Source organism: Panthera leo, chromosome B1 (assembly GCF_018350215.1).
Source record: "Panthera leo isolate Ple1 chromosome B1, P.leo_Ple1_pat1.1, whole genome shotgun sequence".
In the NCBI taxonomy this organism is placed as follows: Eukaryota; Metazoa; Chordata; class Mammalia; order Carnivora; family Felidae; genus Panthera; species Panthera leo.
In genome coordinates, this window is record NC_056682.1 from 116,311,797 (window position 1) to 116,333,344 (window position 21,548).

Below are 21,548 nucleotides of genomic sequence, written 5' to 3' on the forward strand. Positions count from 1 at the left end.
GCTTCAGTCCAACATCAGGAAATTATTTTTGAGATATGATTAAGTATTTGTATAGAGATGGATCTTAATAACTTTTCTCCCCACGGGGCTAAAAATAACTTCAAGTATTTATTTGCGTATGCTGTTCCATCATCTTTTAACCTGCTGTACAGATCTGTATGACTTTACTAATGCTTCCTTCCCACCACCAAGTAAGTTGGAAGCATCTCAATTTAAAGTCTCTTTACTGGAATTCTATGTATCCATGGTTGTGCTGGATAGCTTCCATTTGTTCCACCTTTCATTCTAATTCCACTCTCCATCCTTATTCACCCTGCTGTCTGTTGTAGGAGCCTGGCTTCCATGTTCTCTGGCTTCCAGCTGTTGAGCTAATGGGGAGTTCTGACAAGTTATAAGAGGGGAAAAGTCAAGGATGTTTATCCCCCTGTATTCTTCCTCAAAAATTCTCAGGTTTGCTGTATCCCTCTATTGAAGGTTAACACTTCTCTCCAGGAAGCCTTCTCTAACTACTTTCTTTTTCCAGCCTCCAGTCCCTTTGGCTCTAGGGGTGAAGAAGATATACAAATGGCCAATAAACACATGAAAACATACTTGACATCGTTAGTCTTTAACGAAATGCAAATCAAAACCACAGTGAGATACCAATTCACACCCAACTGTTGGCAAGGATATGGAGAAACAAGCCTGGCAGGAATGCAGAATGATGCAACTTCTGTTTAACAGTTTGGCAATTCTTTCAAACTATAATCTTAGTATTACACTATGACCAGCAATTCCACTCTTATGTAAATACCCAAAAAAATTGAAAACAAGCATCCAACAGATACATACTTGTATGCCGGTGATTATATTACCACTCTTTAGAATAGCCAAAAGGTAGAGACAACCCAAGTGTCTATCAACAGATGAATGAATAGACAAAATGTGGTGTATACGTATAGTGTAATATTATTCAGCCTTAAAAAGGAACGAAGTTCTGATACATGCTACAACATGGATGAACCTTGAAAACATCTTGCTACGTTGAAATAAGGCAAATGCAAAAGACAAATATTCTGTGATTCCACTTAAATGAACTATCTAGAATAGGCAAATTCATGGAAACAGAAAGTAAATTAGTGTTACTAAGGGCTGACAGAGGGGAGAAGGAGAGTTTTTCTTGATACAGAGTTTCTATTTGGGATGATAAAAAAATTTGGAAATAACTACTGGTAACAGTTTACACATTGTGAATGTACTTAGTGCCACTTATTGTACACCTAAAATTGTTAAAATAGCAATTTTTAAAAAGTTCTAGAGTTTGATGTGTTCAGACTTCCCTACTGCCCACAGTTCATCTGAGGCCTACAGTTTTTGGTCATAGTAGACATTCTTTCATAAGAGCCCTTCTGATCAAGTCTCATCTTTTTCCCTTGTGAATATTTTTTTGAAAATCAAAAACACAAAAAACAGTGATTTCCAAGCCAGTAACAGGTTATCTTCTAAGTTGAAATGAGTGTACTGCAGCTAGCAGCTGGCAGAGTCCTATTTTGAAAAGATTAAGAAAGCCACAGTTGAATACTATGAAAAGAAAGCAGAGGTAGCAGTTCTAGTTAGTACAGTTGCAAATTATCTTTATAAATGTTTATGATTTTTATGTCAAACCCATATTTGGACTAGGGAATTGTTTATTTACAAAAGTAGGCACTGACTGTAATTTTTCTAGTTTTACATCTTCTATTAAGATCTAGTCAAAGAGCTAGACTGAAAACCCAACAAATGAAAATATTAAATGAAATAGAGTATATATAGCTCAATAAAGAAAAGTGCTCTCAATGTTTAATTTAACAAGTAGCAAAATATCATTGGGCAACTGCAAGAAAATAAAAATGAGCCACTTGTCTAGTCAATGACAGTATTAAAATCACCCATTTGACATACAAATTAGAAGCGGAGTGTCTTTTGTAATACAAATATGAAGGATTTACTCCATAATGCCCAAGTATATTGAATATATTGTCTACAATGACATAGGAGAAGGCAAAACAGATCTATTACAGCTTATTTGCATACCTAAATAACTGTAATTGGAAGATACATGATCCTGTTTTATTTATGTATTCATTAACTATTTCCTATAATTACAATTGATCAGCAATTTATTGGTTTCTTTGTAATTACCACTTCATAAGCCTTTTTGTATTTGGCCTAGCTTCCACATTAAATACGCCACGAAACCTTTAGTATCTGCCATTTCTTGCCTAGCTAAAACATTGGTTTTCCCATGAGCGGAGCAAAAAAGGAGGACTACAAGGATCTTAGTTTAATTGGGTACCACATAGAGGCTCTCCGTACCGAATCCTACTGAATCTCACTTGTCAGGTAATCTTTAATTCACCTTACGCTACAGGTTAAATAAAGCAGTGCGCTATTATAAAATCAAGCACTTCCAGATATTCTGAGAACAAATGTGTCAGCATCAAGGAATGTCAGGTGGTCTCAAGTGAGCGAAGTGGAATCCTGAGTCTCTAAACTGTGTACCAATGCTCCAAGGGTAGGTAGGATTTTGTGCTGATCCTTGCTGCTGTGTGGCTGAGTTTAATCTGACAAGCCAAACAGATGCAGACTGCAAGTGTTGGTAGGGTTAATGGGAGTAGGAAGACCTCTGTATCAAAACAAGGGTAAAGTCGATTCAGGCTTTGTGTAACATTTGAAATGAAAAAGATGGAAAGGTCTCATTATTCTCGCTGCAGAGATAATCATCTTTTTAAATTTACATGAGAAACTGTATCTTCGATTGCTAAACTGAAATTCGATTTCCTGGGCATAGAAGAAAAATGCCAACATGATCTGTACAGAAAGCACCATAAAAGATACCTCTTCCGAAACCGAAATGTGCTGAATTAATCTCAGAGAGCTCATGAATAAATCTGAGAATTAAGGCAGTAACTACTCAGATCAATAGGGGGAGGCAGAGAGAAGTCCATCAGCCAAATTATGGATTAAATGAACCCACAGGAAGGAACATTGTTATATCCTTGATCAGATTTCTCAGATTTAAAAGAAATTTTGATTTTTAATATTAATCAAATATTACCTAAGAGAAAATTTATGGTTTGTTTTAGTACAGCAACCATTACTCACACTATCCCACTCCCAACCTAAGGTGAAAGTCTCATGTATCTCTCCTGAACAAAATACCATTATGCATCCACCTCTTTCCTAGAAGTAAATTATAATGTTTACAGAGAATGATAACAGCAGAGTAGCATGCTGTGATGTGTTATGGGGTTACTTGTTTCTCTTCTCTGGGGAAGGAAGGTAGTGAAATCCAGCTCTAGAACTAGTGATGGCTGCCAGACTAGAAAATGGCCAACAACATGGACAAGAACAAAATGAAATTCCAGTTGGTGTTTCTCTACCTTTAGTGAGTCCTTGAGAAAAACTGTAAACATCATATTGTTGTGTTAGTCACTGAAACTCATAGACTTTATCCATCCAGATTATATTTTGTGGTTATAAGACCACCAAAATTTCATCCCTGCCAGTGTATCCCATTCAAAAAGTTATCTAAGAAAGAAATTGAAAGAATCTTTGCATTTCACTCTGTTTTGTCAACCCTTTGGAAAATATTAGGAACAGCTTGTCTTTCCCTTAAAAACGTTATACTCTTGGCATAAAATCAGTGCTTTTCTTTTGTCATCAAAAGAAATATTCATCTGAGAACACAAGAGCCAGTGGCAATAATAAGCCATGTGTGCTATTATTGCTATTATTCTTTCCTGCAAAACAAAACAAAGGAAGACAAAACAAAACAAAAAAATAGAAAAGAGCAAAACATATATTTCTGAATAACAGTTGATTCAGAAACCTAGACAAGAGATGATCTTTATGGAGATTCTATGACTGAACAGTCAGAGTGTCCGATACTTTCTACACATGACGGGTAAGGATTAAATTTAAAATATTAAAATCTGTTATCAACTAAAATTGATTATATTTATAATAAGAAAGCATGCCATTGCAGCTATTTTTTAAATAAGATAATAGTCCACTTATGTTTACTTACACTCCCCTGGTGGCCAAGGTGTTATTTGGTCTTTGGATGTTAGGTTGGAAGTTAGTTTGTACTGTGGTAATGTGAGGCTTCCACACTCTCATCCCATGGAAAGAGTGCTCAAAATGGACCAGGTGACCTGAAAATAAGCAATTCAGCATGTGTTGTCCCCATAGTAAACTTCTCTGGCTCTAGATAATATCTACCTAGTTCTTCATTAATGTGTTTCATTAATGTGAAACTTTTAAACCACTTTGAATGAAATCTCTTACCTGTCAGAAAATGTGTCAGACCTCTTTATAACATTTTTAACATTTTGGCAAAGAATGGGAAGTGAATCTCTTTTATGAGTTCCAAATATGCAAGGAATTCTTTCTTGGTCTTGTTAGAACCATAAGCATGGTTAAACTTGGCTTTCTTTCTGGCTTATTCTTTGCCTTCTTGTCAGCAAATGTTTTGCTCTGTGGGTTTATAGCAGATTATAAGGAAACATTTTAGGTATTAATGTGGCTTGAACACACTAGACATAATACAAGGCTTACAAGTAACAATGAAAACTCTTCTGTATGGCTCTGCATAGCATAGATGGAGGATAACTTACTTTAAAAGACCACTCAGCTAAAACCTGCCCTGTAGAGTTCCTGTTCTCATAGGTTTTCAAAGGTTTTGTGAAGTAAAAAGCAGTGTAGGAGTTTGTAGTAAAGGGGGCCTTAAAACACCTCAAACTTTTTTTTTAACATCTTTACTAGATGTATTATGTGTACAAGCAGTTTTTTAAAAAGAGTACTCATTTCCAGTTTGCAGGAAAAACTGCCAAGTCACCATCTGACTCTTGTGATCTCTGGCACCTATATTCATGACCTGTCACAGGATGAAAGTTATCTTTGTCTAAGTATGTGTTATTCTACATACCCACCCTACCCTCCACAACCCACCATTTAATTAATTACTCCATACCACAGGAATGTTTGTGGCTGAATAAGAAACTAATCATAGTCGCCCTCCCACTTGACCTATAGAGTTTGGAACTTGGCTATGATCCATCATAGCCCTAACTGTTTTGAATCTGAGTTTTTAATTATATACATTATTTTCAGAGCATAGTATATTGTGTGTAACACGGCCAGTGGCTAGGACACAGTATGGGTTTACTGTTCTCAGTTGTCTAATGTAAACAGAACTTGATAAATGATTGTTGCTCAAATTCTGTTCCCAAATACTGCAGATCAAAGGAAAATGTACCACAAGGCTCATTAGAGCTCCTGATACATTATGGTATTAGATGACGGAATTTTATCAGAAAAGGTTTATTCTCTAACATGAACTAGTACACTTTCTTCTATTAGAATAAGAACTGTTTCAAAAAGACTTTTATGTCATGTCTGAAATTTTTTCTCCTATTTTCTTAATGTAAACTTAAAAAAAAATAATTCCACATACCATTCCTAAGAGGGCTTGTTTGAAAGTATAAGCTATTGTTAAACACTAATCTGTAAATTTACAGGAAGATCCTAATTGCCATGTGATAAACACTAGGTCACTATCAACTATCATAAGTTAAAAATTAGATGAGTTATAAAGGAAAATGAATGATAAAGGAGTATAAAGGAAAACTTTTTATAAAAAAAAATTTTTTAATGTTTATTTTTGAGAGAGACTGAACATGAATGGGGGAGGGGCAGAGAAAGAGGGAGACACAGAATCTGAAGCAGGCTCCAGGCTTGAGCTGTCAGCACAGGGTCCCACACGAGGTTCAAACTCAAGAACCATGAGATCATGACCTGAGCTAAGTCAGACTCTTAACCGGCTGAGCCACTCAGGTGCCCCTAAAAGAAAACTTCTTAACCTAGAGTCTATCATGAGTTTTAGAAGGTCTTTCAACTAACTGAAATTATCTGTAAAGTGTTGTACATATGTGTCTTTTTTTTTTTTTTTTTAGAGAGAGAGAGCAGATTCATAGCTTTCATTTAATTGCTCAAAGTATATGTGACCCAGTAAACACTAAAAGTTACTAGTATAAATTACTGCTTTGTTATAAACAGTTCATCATAAACACTGTAAACCCTACCTTACATCCCCTTTGGGGACAAATCTACTATTTAAGTTTGAATCTACAATTGCAACGTGTTGTAAATGGTTCTCCTATTAATGGATTGATTGGAAAGAGGAAGAGAGAAAGAAGGAAACTAGTTTATAGTATTTACTATGAATCAGCACTTATGATATCTAATTTAATCTTCTCAACAGCACTATAAGTGTACTATTCAAGTGTGTTATTATCACACATTTAACAGTTAAGGACACTAAGGCCAAAAGAGCTAAGTGACTTACCCGAGATCCCGCAGCAAACCACCGGCAGAACCCTGATTGAAACCCTATGCTAACTACAAAGTTCCTACGCCTGTCTCCATGCCACTCAGTCTGTTTGAATGAAAGAGTGAATTATCTCACCTTCTTGACTAAGTGACTAAGTGACAACAAATTATATAGAAAAGTATTTGTTTGTCTTATCACCCTGCTAGCTAGGTCTGAAATTCTGTCATCCTTACTACCCACCTGTCTTAACTCAGACCACCAATACCTCATGCCTGACTCACTGCAACTTCCACTGTTCCTGCCTGCAGTCCCCTTCCCCCAGTTCTACCCCACAACCAGGGTGAGCTTTTTGAAATATAAATCTGATGAATGTCACAAATGCCTCTGTGACTTTTTGTTGCTTTCAAAATAAAATTCATATCCTCCTCATGATTCATAAGGCCCTTCATGATCTGAACTCTGCTTAGTTTTCCAAGCTCACCCCTCACTGCTCTTGTCTCACCCTCTTAGACTCCGGCCATAATTAACTACTTGTGGTTCCCTATATACTGTCTTTTCGTACTAATTTCTATTTGGAACATTTTTCCCACTTCTGTTCACCTGGGTAACTACCATTTGTCTTAAAAGACTGTTTATATACCATTTCTTCAAGGAACTCTCTTAACTCCTCCTGTTTGGGACTAAGTACCCTTCCCAAGCACTCATAGGATATCTTTTACTTACTTGGGACCACTATCATATGTATAATTTCTGTGTGCATTAGATCAAAACTCATCCTTTCTTTAGGGGCACACAGCACCATGTAAGGGCACAAAGCTTGGAAAGGAGAGGATGGGTTACATTTCATGTTCCGCTTAGCCCTTTTCCAGGTTCTCTCAAGCAAGGCACAATTTATACAGCTGTAAATGATGACTCTATGTAGCAATTATCAAATGGCATTTTTATTGCCACTACACTTCTCTGCATCTCCATCTGAACTCCAAGCTCATTGAGGACAAGGATTATATTATATAATATATTCATTGTTGTACTCCCAGCTCCTGGCATAGTGCCTTTGAAGTGGAAAGCACTCAATAGATATTTGGTGTTTGAATTAATGACTAATTAAGACTGGCAGTAAAGCAGTTTAACCAGTGCCAAGCATAGTTCCTGACACACTGTAAATGTTCAAAAAGTATTTGATGAATGAACACATGAGAAATAATAGTTTGCTATAGACTGTGCATTTGTAGAAATTAGTAAAAGAGGATGACAAAAGAAAAAAATACTAATAACTACTAATTTAATTCAAGACAACAAACATTAAGTGCTTACATGATGGAAACTATTATGAGGAAACACAAAGGAGAAAGACATAGTCCCTTGCCCTCAAAAAATTTGCAATCTAGTTAGAAAGATAAGACATGTATAAAACCAATTAATTCAAAGCAGAATGTAGCATGCGCTATGTGAAATTTATAATTAAAGTTCTAGAATATCAATGAGAAGGAAAAAGTTTCTTCCAGTTAAATGAAGGGTTCCTAAAGCTTCTTGGAGAAGGTGATCATAGACTTAGACCTTGAATTATGAGTAGGATTCACTAAGGAAATGTATTGGGAGGAGAGCCATAGTCAGGAGGAAATATTCCAGGCAAAGGAAATAGCACATGCTGATTGGAAAGCATAGGGCTTCTTTGAAGAGCCTTTTAGCTGCAGACAAGGCTGGAAAGATAGGTGAAGAGTCTGGAAATAGATGGCCTTGAATGCTATGCTAAGGAGTGTACATTTTAGCAGTGGGGCTCTATTAAAAGTTTTTTTAGAAGGAAAGTGATACTATCAGCTGTATTTTAGAGAGTCATTTGGCAAATTGCTTTTAGTGTCTTCCCTCTCCTTTGCCCTTGATCCCAATAAAATAGAAATTCTTAAGCACTGAAAACAGAGACCAGTTAAAGAATTTCATCTTTCTACATTCCTAGTCTATTTCAATGCTAGGTTCTTCCCAGAAGCTACCTTAATGCTGGTCTTTTCTCTCAAGCTTTCAAGGTCCCACTGCTTAAACAGTTCCTAAACCTTCATTAGCAAAATTCTCCTGGTTGTGGAGAAAAGAAAATAGGAGTTTGTCTGAGATGGATAGCCAAAGCCCCACAACTTTCAAAAGAACATTGGGGAAATGGCCTCACTGCTTTTATTATGTGATTCAAAGCATCTGGTAACATTCTATCACACTCTTCTCTTTATTCAGGACACTAAAAGACAATATGCTCATTAATCTTTAATTTACGTATAAATAAGTACATGTACTTATATAAAGAATAAGGAAGCCTAAATTTAGAATAAAAATTTCTTTTGTCCTCAAAATGCAAAGAAATGTTAGACTTAATATTATCAAAATGAAATTTTCAGTAAGAACTTTTGGGTACTATATATTGTCCTTCCTAACTATAGATAAGCAAACTATTCTTTGGAAAGGATCCACAGATCTTGAATCACCTTGCCTAAGGGCAATAGCCTTTAGGAAGGAAAAATTCTCTACACAATAGTGTTAGAGATCTCAGGATTTCCTGAGGGTCTCCCATAATGCTAGGTGTGGGCAGCAAAGTGCCAGGCAAATGGAAAGGAGAAAACTAAAAGCACAAGAACCAGTTAGGAACTAATCCAAGAGTAATTAGGATCTAAAATGGAGTAGGAGCAGAGGAATGGAAAAGAAGGAATGGATCCAAGACAATCACAGAAGTAACACAGCTTTGTGCCTAAATGAATGTGCCTAATTTTACCTTGTGCCAAAGTCAAAAATAGCTTCAACATTTTGTTTAGAAAGTCAAAGGTAACTTTAAAATTTCCAGATTGGATTTTTGGGAAGGTAGCCGATACCTTTAACAGAAGTAGAAAGAGAAAGTAGATTTGGAGAGATTGTGATGAATTTTGGACATACTGAGTTTGAAGTGCTAATGGGACATGAGTATAAAAATACCAAAGACTTAGAGGTTCAGACTAGAATTCAAGGAGTTAAAATGGGATATGTATATACAGAATCCTTCTACTTATGAAATAAACACTTAGTATTTTATAATACAGAACAAAAGGTAGTTTTTTTTTCTTTCCTATAATTAAATGCAATAGCTTATATAATTGCATTATTCTAGAATGGAAGACAAATTCCAGGTGATGGCCTCAACAACATATGGTCAAAAGACCAAAAAAAGCCCATTAAAAAAATATAACTTAGGGGCGACTGGGTGGCTCAGTCAGTTAGGCATCCAACTTAGGTTCAGGTCATAATGTCACTGTTAGTGGGTTGGAGAGCCCCGCATCGGGCTGTGCGCTGAGGGTGCAGAGCCTGCTTGGGATTCTCTGTCTCTCTCCCTCTCTGCTCCTTCCCCCACTTGTGTTCTCTCTCCCTCTCTCTCCCTCTCTCTCCCTCTCTCTCAATATATGTGTGTGTGTGTGTGTGTGTGTGTGTGTGTGTGTATATGTGTGTGTGTGTGTGTGTGTGTGTATATATATATATATATATATATATATATATATATATATGACACTTAAATTTGCTTCAAGAAATTGTAAAACTCCATTGTATCCATTATAAACTAAAATTTGCTTTGGTGCAAGTGACTGGTAGAGGAGAGCAACAAAGAAAATGAGATCAAAGGAAAATGGAAGAGGAAGAAAGGAAAACACCATTTTGACATGTGAAGGAGAAATGTGTATTTGGGATTTCAACAAAGCAAACAATGAAATAGAAATTGTGTTGGCTTATATTATGCTGAGATATCATGTGCCTTGAGGAAATATTTTCTTGCCATTTCTATTCACAATGTATACTTTAAAAAATTTGAATTCTCTTCCTTTAATCCCTGTGAGATTTTCTTAGAATTACGTGTAAGAAAGTAAAATAGAAAAGACAAGAGAAATTTATAGTTGCACATGAAATTATTAACATACCTTGTTTTTCACATATGTCTCAAGTTGTCCACATACCACTAAAAACTGCCAAGCTTGAGTGAACAGGAGCTAAGAAGCAAGCATGGAGCCCAAGAGTAGAAAATGAAACTTCCGTTGCATCCTCTTCAAATTCTTTTATCTATTTCAGTTCCTAAACTATGGAAATGAAACTGGAAATGAAATTAACCCTCATCTGACTGCTCTGTGGACTTCTACAGCAAAATTATTACACAGGAGTTTATTATTTACATATTTATAAACTTCATCATCAATATTGTTTGTATAAATTGCGTTTCTTTTATATAGATGCCTTTTAAAAGCACTATTTTTAAAAATGATCTTACCTCTTTCAACTTATACAAGAGTTGAAGAAAGACCCTCCTAGTAAAGAAAAAGAGAAACTAGTATTTGACTCTTACCAGATCCAATTAGATAGTTTTCTTACTATTTGCCTAAAATCCTTTCCCCCTCTTCCACTGGCAATAAAGCAGTATAACCAGTGCCAGTCATAGTTCCTGACATACTGTAGATGATCAAAACGTATTTGTTGAATGAATGAATCAGTTCTTCAGTAGATGTTAGAGCAAATGCTATCGATGTGTTAGGCACTGTTCTGGGCATTGGAGAAACAGTAATAGATAAAACAAAGTCCCTCCTTTCATGGAGCTTACAATATTTTGGAAGAGACAGTCAGTAAATATGTATCAATGGGTTATAAATGCTGAAATAAAAAATAAGAATGAGTGGAAAGAGTGCTAGGTGGCTTATTTTCTTTATAAGATGATCGGGGAAGCTCTTATTTTGTGGGAAATGGAAAGTCACCAGAACATGGGGAACAAAGAGTTTTATATGATATGACTTTTATTTTAATAGATCATTATGGTTGCCTCATAATGAAAGACTGTAGGGTGTGAGGACAGAAGCAGTCAGACAAGAAGTTATTGCTAATCTAAATAGGAGGTGATGGTAGTTTGGCCTAGGAGATGAGATTAAAGGAGTTGAACATGGGGAGTGGAGGAAATGTTTGCATATTTTCAGATCATGTAGGATCTTGTAGATCATGGTAAAGACTTTAGATTTTATTTAAAAAAATAATAATAAAACCAAGAGGCCATTGAAGTGCTTTGAAAAAGAGAGGTTATATGATCTGACTGACATTTTCTAAAGGATCACTCACGTTGTGTAGTGAATAGACCATTGGGGCAGGGAGGGAAGTAGAAGAGCCCAGTTAGGCTAATATGTGGTAATCTATGGAAGAAATAATGATTGTGTGGGCTTGTGTGGCAATAGCAGAGGCGGTGATAAGTGATCAGATTCTGAGTATGTTTTGAAAGTTAGAGACTACATGATACTTTGGTAGAGGACAAAAAGGAAATATGTATCCAGGAAGAGTAAAGTTGCCATTTCCTGAGATGGAGAAGCCTTCAGGGAGGAGTTTAGAAGTAAAGATAGAGCAGAAATCGTGTGTTTTCCTTTGAACTGTTAAGTTTGGGAAGCTTATTAGACATCTAAGTAGAGAGACTGAGGAAACAGATTCATGAGTTTAGAGTTCAGGGAAGAGGTTAAAGACATAAATTTAAAGTCATCAGTGTATAGATGGGACTTAAAGCCATGGGGCTAGATGAAATCACTTTGGGGATGAAGGGAGATGGAGAATAGAAGTCAAAAGATAGCAGTGGGACAGAAGTCAGGAAGACAAGGAAAATCCACCAAAGGATACTGGAAAGATCAGCTTATGAGGTAAGAAAATGAGGAGAGATTGGTATACTGAAGGCCAATGGAAGAGAGTTTTGAAAAGAGGAAGGTATAATCAATTCTGTAGATGATAATGATGGATCAAGTCAGACTCAGATTGAGTCTTAAGAATTGGATTTGGCAATAGCACTGCTAGGAATTTATGCAAGGGATACAGGAGTACTGGTGCATAGGGGCACTTGTACCCCAATGTTTATAGCAGCACTCTCAACAATAGCCAAATTATGGAAAGAGCCTAAATGTCCATCAACTGATGAATGGATAAAGAAATTGTGGTTTATATACACAATGGAATACTACGTGGCAATGAGAAAGAATGAAATATGGCCTTTTGTAGCAACGTGGATGGAACTGGAGAGTGTGATGCTAAGTGAAATAAGCCATACAGAGAAAGACAGATACCATATGGTTTCACTCTTATGTGGATCCTGAGAAACTTAACAGAAACCCATGGGGGAAGGGAAGGAAAAAAAAAAAAAAAAAGGTTAGAGTGGGAGAGAGCCAAAGCATAAGAGACTGTTAAAAACTGAGAACAAACTGAGGGTTGATGGGGGGTGGGAGGGAGGGGAGGGTGGGTGATGGGTATTGAGGAGGGCACCTTTTGGGATGAGCACTGGGTGTTGTATGGAAACCAATTTGACAATAAATTTCATATATTAAAAAAAAATAATAAAATAAAATAAAATAACATTAATTTTTAAAAAAAAGTAAAAAAAAAAAAAGAATTGGATTTGGCAGTGTGACAAAGTGGAGATTATTGCTGATCTTCTTAAGAGTATTTTAGGGGAGTGATGGAGACAAAAGTCTGATTGGAGTGGATCCAAGAGAGAATAGGCTCTCTGCAAAGAAATGAAGAGATAAAAGTTTAATTAATTCAACGTAATAAATCCTAGACCATTTAATGATTGTTGATGTACATGCTCCCATTGTTTTTCTCATTGCATAATTAACCATATTCTGGTATGGTTACAGGTCTAGTATGTTATTCCATATAATATTCCACATTAATACCCTGTAATTAACTGTTCTGCTCCTTACTTGTCACAAGTGCCTGTGGTAAGGTGTAAGATGATTACTGACCTTATCTTCACCTTTTTGGTTTTGCCCTGCTGCTGATTTTACTTCTGTGAGTCAAATAAGAGTATATGGTAGCCACTACCTAATTGTTATTAGATGTTATTACTGTGAAAACCAGTTTTACACCTTATGTAGTCATCTTTTTTCAGCAATGAGATATGATTGACACATAGAAATTGTATATATTAAGGGCATACAACTTGACATTTTGATATGTGTATGCGTTATGAAATGATCATCACAAGCCAGTTAACATACCATCACCTCACATAGTTACCATTTTCTTTCTTTATTTTCTTAGCAAATTTCAAGTAAACCATACAGTATTATTGTACTTGTCTTAACCATGATTACTATGCTGTACATTATATCTCCAGAACTTATTTATCTTTCATAACTGAAACTTTGTACCCTTTGACCAACATCTGCCCATCTCCTTTCCCCAAGACTCTCACTCCTAGCAACCACCATTCTACTCTCTGCTTCTATGAGTTTGACCATTTTTGATTCCACATATAAGTGAAATCATGCAGTATTTGTCTTTATGTGTCTGGTTTATTTCACTTAGCATAATTCCTCCAGCTTCACCCATATTATCCCAAATGGCAGGATTTCCATTTTTATGGCTTAATAATATTCGTGTGTGTGTGTGTGTGTGTGTGTGTGTGTGTGTACACATTTTCTTTATCCATTATCCATCAATGGACATAGGTTGTTTCCATATCTTGACTATTAGGAATCATTCTACAATAAACATGGGGGTATAAACACCAAAATCCAGATTTCATTTCCTTTGGATACATACTTAGAAGTGGGATTGCTGGATCATATGGTAGTTCTATTTTAAGTTGTTTAAGGAACCTCCACACTGTTTTCCATATATACTCTCCTACTAAAAGTGTGCAACGGCTGCCTTAAGTAGTTTATTTAAGATAGTAAGCCCTTATGTGGGCGCCTAGGTGGCTCAGTTGATTGAGCGTCTGACTTCAGCTCAGGTCATGATCTCATAGTTCGTGGGTTCAAGCCCCAAGTTGGGCTCTGTGCTGACAGTGCAGAGCCTGGAGCCTGCTTCAGATTCTGTGTCTCCCTCTCTCTCTGCCCCTCCCCCGCTCACACTCTGTCTCTAAAAAATAAATAAACATTAAAAAATGTTTTTAAGAAAAAAAGAAAGTAAACTTACGTAGTACTCTTAAGAATATAAATGTGTTCACTATAAAATATCTAAATACAGAAGACTAGCAGGAGACAGAACACTTATCTCAGTTATGGAAGAAACATAACAAGGATTGAAATGAAAATGACACTTCAAAATTATACTTGACTCCTTTGTCAAGGGAAAAGATCAGTGGAGTATTAGATAAGTCATGCCTACCTCCTTCCTACTACTCCTTGTCACAGCTCTGATGTTTCTAATTGGGATCACAGAGATAAGTCCTTCAAATGATCAAGACAGACCTTTATTAATGATCTCAGAATTTCTTAAATAATCAGGACAGGGCAACACTTGGATTATTTTTAACCCCAGGCCACTCTGTACTCTAGATGTAGAAATCACCCCATATTCTTCTGTTTCTCATCTTCTCTCATCTCATGCTTATTGAGTACTTCAGCCAAACTTAGAAATAGGTGCATAATTTTCAAGAGGTATCAGCCCCACCCCAACCACATAGTGCCAGAAATGTTAAATGGACACCATATTTTCAGCATTCCAGGGGGTCAAAAGAATACATAGGACTAATACAGCATCAACCTCACATCCATAAAACCAAGAAAATGAAATTACCACAGCTGTTCATTACAGGATAATTTGCCAGTTCCTTTATTCAGTTCTATGTCCAACCAAAAGTAATATTTTCATATCCTAAATTTAGCAGTATTTTGAAGGAAAGGAATGGACAAATAAAATGGAAGAGAGAAAAATACCTCAGTTTGAGCTTCCCCAGAGTGTTCGTAAATTCCTGGCAATTATCTGGTTCCCACTACAAACTTAAGACTCACAAGGCCAAAGTTTCACATAAAGAAACTTAATTGTCCTGCAATGTGCTCCTTTCAGAATCTTGCAGAACTCCAGTTTTCTTAGCTGCCTGTGGGGTCTACCCAAACCTGTGTCCTGGGACACCAGGTGAGAAACAACATGATCCTGTTCTGTGCTCCTGTTAAATCTTACCCATACTCAGCCTTAATTTCTTGGCCTTAATTAAGCTATACTACTCTGTAGCAGACCAGAATGTCCCTTTTCTCCACTCATTCTCCTCCTACAATAGAACTTGACTTCCACTGGACAAGCTTAGCCTCTTAATCCAAGCTAAGATGAAAGAGAGAAAATAAAACAGTGTCACCCAACAAAAGCCTGCCACATTCAGACAGCACTGTTTTGAGGTGCACCTACCTAAGCCTTAGAAATGAAAAGCACCACCAGATCCTGCTAACCAGAGGAATGGCAAAAATGTGAGAGCTCTGCCCTCTCCACATGGGAGTACTACCCACAAGAAATGCAGCTGCCTCTGTAGTGTTTGGGTCCCCAAATCCTATCCCAGCCAATACCAGATCCTGCCAACTCCACATGGGATATACATATCAGCTGGTTGTGCAGTTTGAAGAACCCCATTCTCTCCACATAGGACTTGGCCTCACAAACTCCAGCCCTACAAACATGACAGTCTCTTTTAGTGCAAAGTGACTTGCTCTCCATTCAGGAGTATACCTATAAAAATTACAGTTTGAGGTCTCAGACAAACCTGACTAGCAAATGAACCCTATTATCCAGTAAAATGATTTTCAGTGCTGGCTACACAATAGAATCACCTGGGAAGCTTCAATACAAAACCCAGTGTTGGAGCTGTACTCCAGAAATTTTGGTTCTTACTAATCTGGAGGGGGTCTGGATATCACTGTTTACTAAAATCACTCAGATGATTCTAAAAGCTCCATAACCACTGGTCCAATATGATATCCTCCCACTCCTGCCAAGGATATTGCTCAGCGAGTCTAGGTTTGTGACTTCTGTTTGAGGCCGGGCATCTCCCTCAGCTGCAGCTGCAAAGCTACTCTAGATCCTTCATCACCAAAGTCCAGTAAATGTGTATGTTAACTCCTGAAAGCTGCCAGAGCCCTGCCAGATGAAGAGTCAAAGATGGACAAAACGCAGAACGCTACATGCCTGGTTCTCCTGTGTTCCACCGCATATCTTCTCAATGAGTGATGTGGTTTTTTCACGCTGTGGAAACCACCCCTATGCATTCACAGCCCTTTCTTTCCTCCCTAACCTGTCAGACTACAGCCACAGAGAATACTATCTGATCCACACTTGTGGCTGTCACATCAATAAAAGAGGGCTGGGGAGGGGGGAAATCTCCCTTAACGTACCCTGCCCTTGTACTTGTATAACCGCCACACTACTTGTCGGTTACTACCTCCTTCTCTGATCTATAAACACTGCAAAAACTGCAGCAGTGCCTGGTATGTGGTAGGTGCTCACTACAGTGTTTGAGAAATGAATGAATAGATGGAGACGAGGAACTGCTGCCCTGGTAGGAGTGGAAAAGATGCAGTCGTGCCTTCACTGTTAGGGGCCGATATTTAACATGGATAATTGCAGCCGCAAGCCCAGGAGCAGAACTCACAATCTTAACCTGAAAACTCAGCGCTGGCGCTTTTTCTTTCACTTAAGCACAGCCTTGCTTTTCAAGGCATCTAAACATTTGCCATCTCCTTGTATTCCATTTCTACTTTTCTTCTTAGACCTCCCACATAGCAACGCCCTAATTGTTCCAAAGCGCTCAGTTCTGCCTGCTTTGCCTTTACCGTTTCCAGCTCAACAGCAGCCTAGTTGTTATGTCCCTCCAAACAATAACAGTGGGAACTCTCTCCAGATCTACAGCATAGTTTCAGAGATTACTTAAATGTGCAGTAGTCAGTCCTTCCTTATTCGTTTTCTGACTTCTACAGTGTTTTGAAAGTATTGAATGCTAAGACTGCTTATCCACAAGGTCTTTTCAGTAATGGTATGTTTATCTTAGAATTCCGGCCTACATGGTAATTGTATTGCTGCATGTGGGAGAACGAAGCAAAGATGTTTCAGTAATCATACAGTATCAGCGACCATGTTGCCTGCACTTGACTCAGAGCAGATGAATCCAGTGCCTCTGCTCGTAAGGACTTAGGTTCAAAGAAAAATAAGCAAGAACAGCATGAAGACCAGCTCACATTAGTGGTCTAGCTCACATGATACCTTTTGAAATATAGATGCACTATTTCTCTTCAACATTAATTACTATTAAGGATAACTTCAGGTGACTAAAAGAGTACAGGATCTGAAATGTTAATAGCCATTCGAATCTATTAAGGCACTGCAGAGAATGAGGGGAAAGATAAGTGGGGTCAGCACTATTAAGATCCATTTCTGTGAGTAGTTTTGAAGATTGTTAAAGATCCAAGTCCAGCACCATCTATACCACCTACTTACTGGTACCGTCATCATTTTGCCTTTAGTTGCTGTTTTTCAAGATACTGTCCTCAGACTACCTGCTTTAGAATCCTCTAGTGATGTTTGTTTAAAACAACAACCACCACCACAACAACAAAATCACACTCTTGAGCCCCAGATCGATAAAGCAGAATCCCAGGGCTCCTGGGTGGCTCCGTCGGTTAAACGTCTGACTTCAGCTCAGGTCATAATCTCCCAGTTTGTGACTTCGAGCCCCGCATCAGGCTCTGTGCTGACAGCTCAGAGCCTGGAGACTGCTTCGGATTCTGTGTCTCCCCTTCTCTCTGCCCGCCCCACCCCCCATGTTCATGCTCTGTCTCTGTTTCTCAATAATTAGTAAACGTTAAGAAATTTTTTTAAAAAATAAATAAAGTGGAATACCTAGGGTTGAGGCCTTGAATTGATCCTGACCAAACCACTCAGCTGTTGAACCGTAAGGTCTCCAGACTGCTGGCTCGAGACTTTACCAGCTGTTAGGCTTCAGATATTCCCAGTAGCACTGTCAGTAGGCATTATTCATTTTTCTTGAAGGATCTGAGATTAGGTTATGACAAAGTAATTGAAAAGAATGTGAGGACACAAATACCCAAGGAGGAGGAATAGGACACCACCAAGGGGAGGAAATGGAAATAGAATGTCCAGAGTCCAAGAAAACCCTTCTTTCCTTCATCCTTTTGCGCCAGGTTATATGTCATTTGTCAGACTTTAGTCCAGTCTAGCAAGCATATTTTGACTGTCATGTGCCAGGTACTAGAGATAAAAGGAAACAGAACAGTCTCACTGTCCTAGGGGAGTTTACAGTTTGGTAGAGAAAGCAGGCTCTTAAATGAGCAACTCAAATAAACATGGAAACCAAAAGACAGAGATTTGCCCAAGAAATTTTGGGGGCTGAGAAGAGGGGATTTGTAAGGGAGACCTAATGTGTAGAGAAGAAATTGCCTGAGTAGGGACATAAGTAGAAATTAGGCTGGTGGGGGGTAAGTAGGTGGCTTTTGAGGAAGAACTAAAAGATATCCTGGAGCTGGTGGGAAATGATAACTATTCCCAACAAAGGGAAACTTGCACAACCAAAATGCTCTGAATCCTAAAGTGATCTCATTTTTATTGGGATTGACAAGCAGTTGAGGACTGCTTTATCATAAGGTTGAGGGAATGGAGAAAGATAACCAATGATTCTGGATAGGTAGACATGGGCCAAGTCAAGGAGATGTGTGTGGATGTCTTGATAACTTTTTTTGAATGTTTATTTATTTATTTTGAGATATAGGGGAGCAGAGAGAAAGGGATAGAATCCCAGCAGGCTCTGCGCTGTTAGTGCAGAGCCCAGTGGGGGGCTCGATCCGTGAGATCATGATCTGAGCTAAAATCAAGATTCAGACACTCAGCTGACTGAGTCATCCAGGTGCCCTGCGTCTTGATAACTTTTCAATGTCCTGTTTTGGTAGCCATCTAGAAGATGTCCTAGATCAGTCTTTAGAATTCATTCCAAGTTTATGGTCTCAAACTGTTCATTGAAGTGGCTCCAGAAACATGTTACAGCAAGGTTATGGGCCCTCTCTGGGACATTATACATGGAATTGCAGTAACTAATAAGTTGACAGTAATGTCAAAAATTATTCACATGCCAAATAGATTTGAGAATGTTTTGACTATCACTGGAAGAATACATGAAAAATAGTGATATTAATGACCTCTGGAAAGAGAAACTGAGAAGAGAGGTAGGAGGAATTTACTTCTCACTATATACCTTTTATATTGTTTGGATATTATGTATATTTATTGCCTATCCCAACAAGTTTAAAAGAGAACTAAAGAGACATATTTATCCCAAAGCATAAAGAGCTGTCAACATGTTAAATGGTTATTTGATTTACATTAAAAACCCAGTTAATGATTCATTGATACAACAATGACAGAGATAGTATTATGAAAATAGTTTTGTCTTGGGGTGCCTATTTGACTCAGTTGGTTAAGCATCCGACTCTTGATTTGGCTTAGGTCATGAACTCACAGTTTGTGAGACGTAGCCCCATATAGGGCTATGTGCTGACAGCACGGAGCATGCTTGGAATTCTCTCTCTCCCTTCTCTCTGCTCCTCCCCTACTCATTCTCTCTCTCTCTCTCTCTCTCTCTCTCTCTCCCTCTCTCCCTCTCTCCCTCTCTTTCTCAAAATAATAATAAAAAAAAAGTTTTGTCTTTCACAGCTTGAGAAATAAATTGGAATTAAAGAAGTACAGATTTTGTATATCCTCTATAAATTTGGCCTTTTTTTTTTTCCAGTTCGCAGCTCACCTTGTGAAGATGAAATATCCAAGAATATGTATTCTCGATGGCGGCATTAATAAGATCAAGCCAACAGGCCTCCTCACCGTCCCGTCTCCTCAAATATGAAGAACCAAGAAAGAGTGTGATAGTCAAAAGGACAGAGTGGTATCAGCCCCCAACAGCACAACTCTTCACAGCCTTACCTCTCTTCGACAGAACTAGACTTCCAGATTGTTGCATTTCCATAAAGTTTTGTCATGAAACATTTTTTTAAATCTCATAACCCACATGCTCAGCTATCCAGGCAATAAACTTGACTGTACATGTATTGCTGAAAGAATTTTCTTAACAGTGAAATCCGATCATGTATTTTTACCGCAGTGCAGCACAAAGCCAGAGGAATTCAGCTGACAAGGCAGATTTAGCATTATCAAGAAATCTCAATTGCACTGAAAAAGCTGTCTCCCATTGCACTGAACAGACAGTCCTAACAAAGGTATTATTTAGAAACATAGACTGAATGGGGGTTGCAGTCATCTTTCCATGATAATGAAAAGTAAAAAGCTATTCACAATATATTCCTTATAAGTAAATGCTATATTTGGTAACTCATTTTTGGCCCAGACAGATCGTGTGTGTGTATGTGTGTGTGTGTGTGTGTGTGTGTGTGTGTTGCTTAGGAAAAGAATTAGCCTACTGAAGAAAGTAGTAATAATTTACTTACAGAAACATTGAAGTCAGAAGCCATTCACATTAGATAGAATATTATTCAGCTCCTATAGCAGAGAAACCCAAAATAACAGTGACTTAAAAAAAAAAAAAAAAAAAGAGTGACTTAAACAAACTAGAACTGTATTTCTCCCATAAAAGTCTGCATAATGAGTCTAGGGCTAGTATATCGGTTTGATAATCATTAAGAACTCAGGTATCTTTTCACATTGCTTTACCACCCTCAACAGGTGGTTTCTATCTCATGGATCAAGATGGGTGCTTAGCTCAAACCATCACATACATGCCATTTAGAAGGAAGGGAATAAAGGAGGAGGAAGGCAGAGAGGAGGGAAGGAAAGATATAGGAAAGGAGGAAAAGAGAAAGAAGAGAAGGAAGAGAACTTTCTTTCTCTTTAAAGGCACAAACCATAAGTTGCACATACTACTTTGCTTATATACCATTGGCCAGAACTCAGACGTGTGGCCACACATAGCTATAAGGAAAATGGGAATATAACCTTTGGCTGGGCGGTCATTTACCCAGGTAAAAAAATCTATTATTTTTTTAAGTTTTAATTTTTTTAAAATGTATTAAACATGTATTATTATTATTTTGTAATTTTTTAATGTTTATTTATTTTTGAGAGAGAGAGAGGGACAGAGCGTGACCAGGGGAAGGGTAGAGAGGGAGAGGGAGACACAGAATCTGAAACACTCTCCAGGCTCTCAGCTGTCAGCACAGAGCCAGACACGAGGCTCGAACTCGGGCCAAGTTCGACCTAGGCTGAAGTCAGATGCTTAACCAACTGAGTCACCCAGGCACCCCCATGTATTATTATTATTAAAGTTATTATTACTGTGTGGGAAGAGGAGAACACATATTGAAAAGCAATTAGCAGCTCTGCCACATTATTATAAAAATTAAGTACACTTAGCATAACACTCTCCAGTTCCATCCACGTTGCTACAATAAATTTCATA

The 21,548-nt window shown here is 37.7% G+C and overlaps 1 protein-coding gene across 6 annotated transcripts in view; it reads left to right on the forward strand.

Annotated features, from left to right (window-relative positions):
* TBCK (TBC1 domain containing kinase) overlaps positions 1-20,184 on the forward strand; it is a 225,809-nt gene extending 205,625 nt beyond the window's left edge. For all 6 annotated transcript variants that reach the window (XM_042935749.1, XM_042935748.1, XM_042935751.1 and 3 more), the window contains one exon: positions 19,872-20,184. In XM_042935749.1, the coding sequence (XP_042791683.1) occupies positions 19,872-19,982 (111 nt within the window). In that variant the 3' untranslated portion in view covers positions 19,983-20,184. The remainder of the gene's footprint in view (positions 1-19,871) is intronic.
* Positions 20,185-21,548: the final 1,364 nt, after the last annotated feature.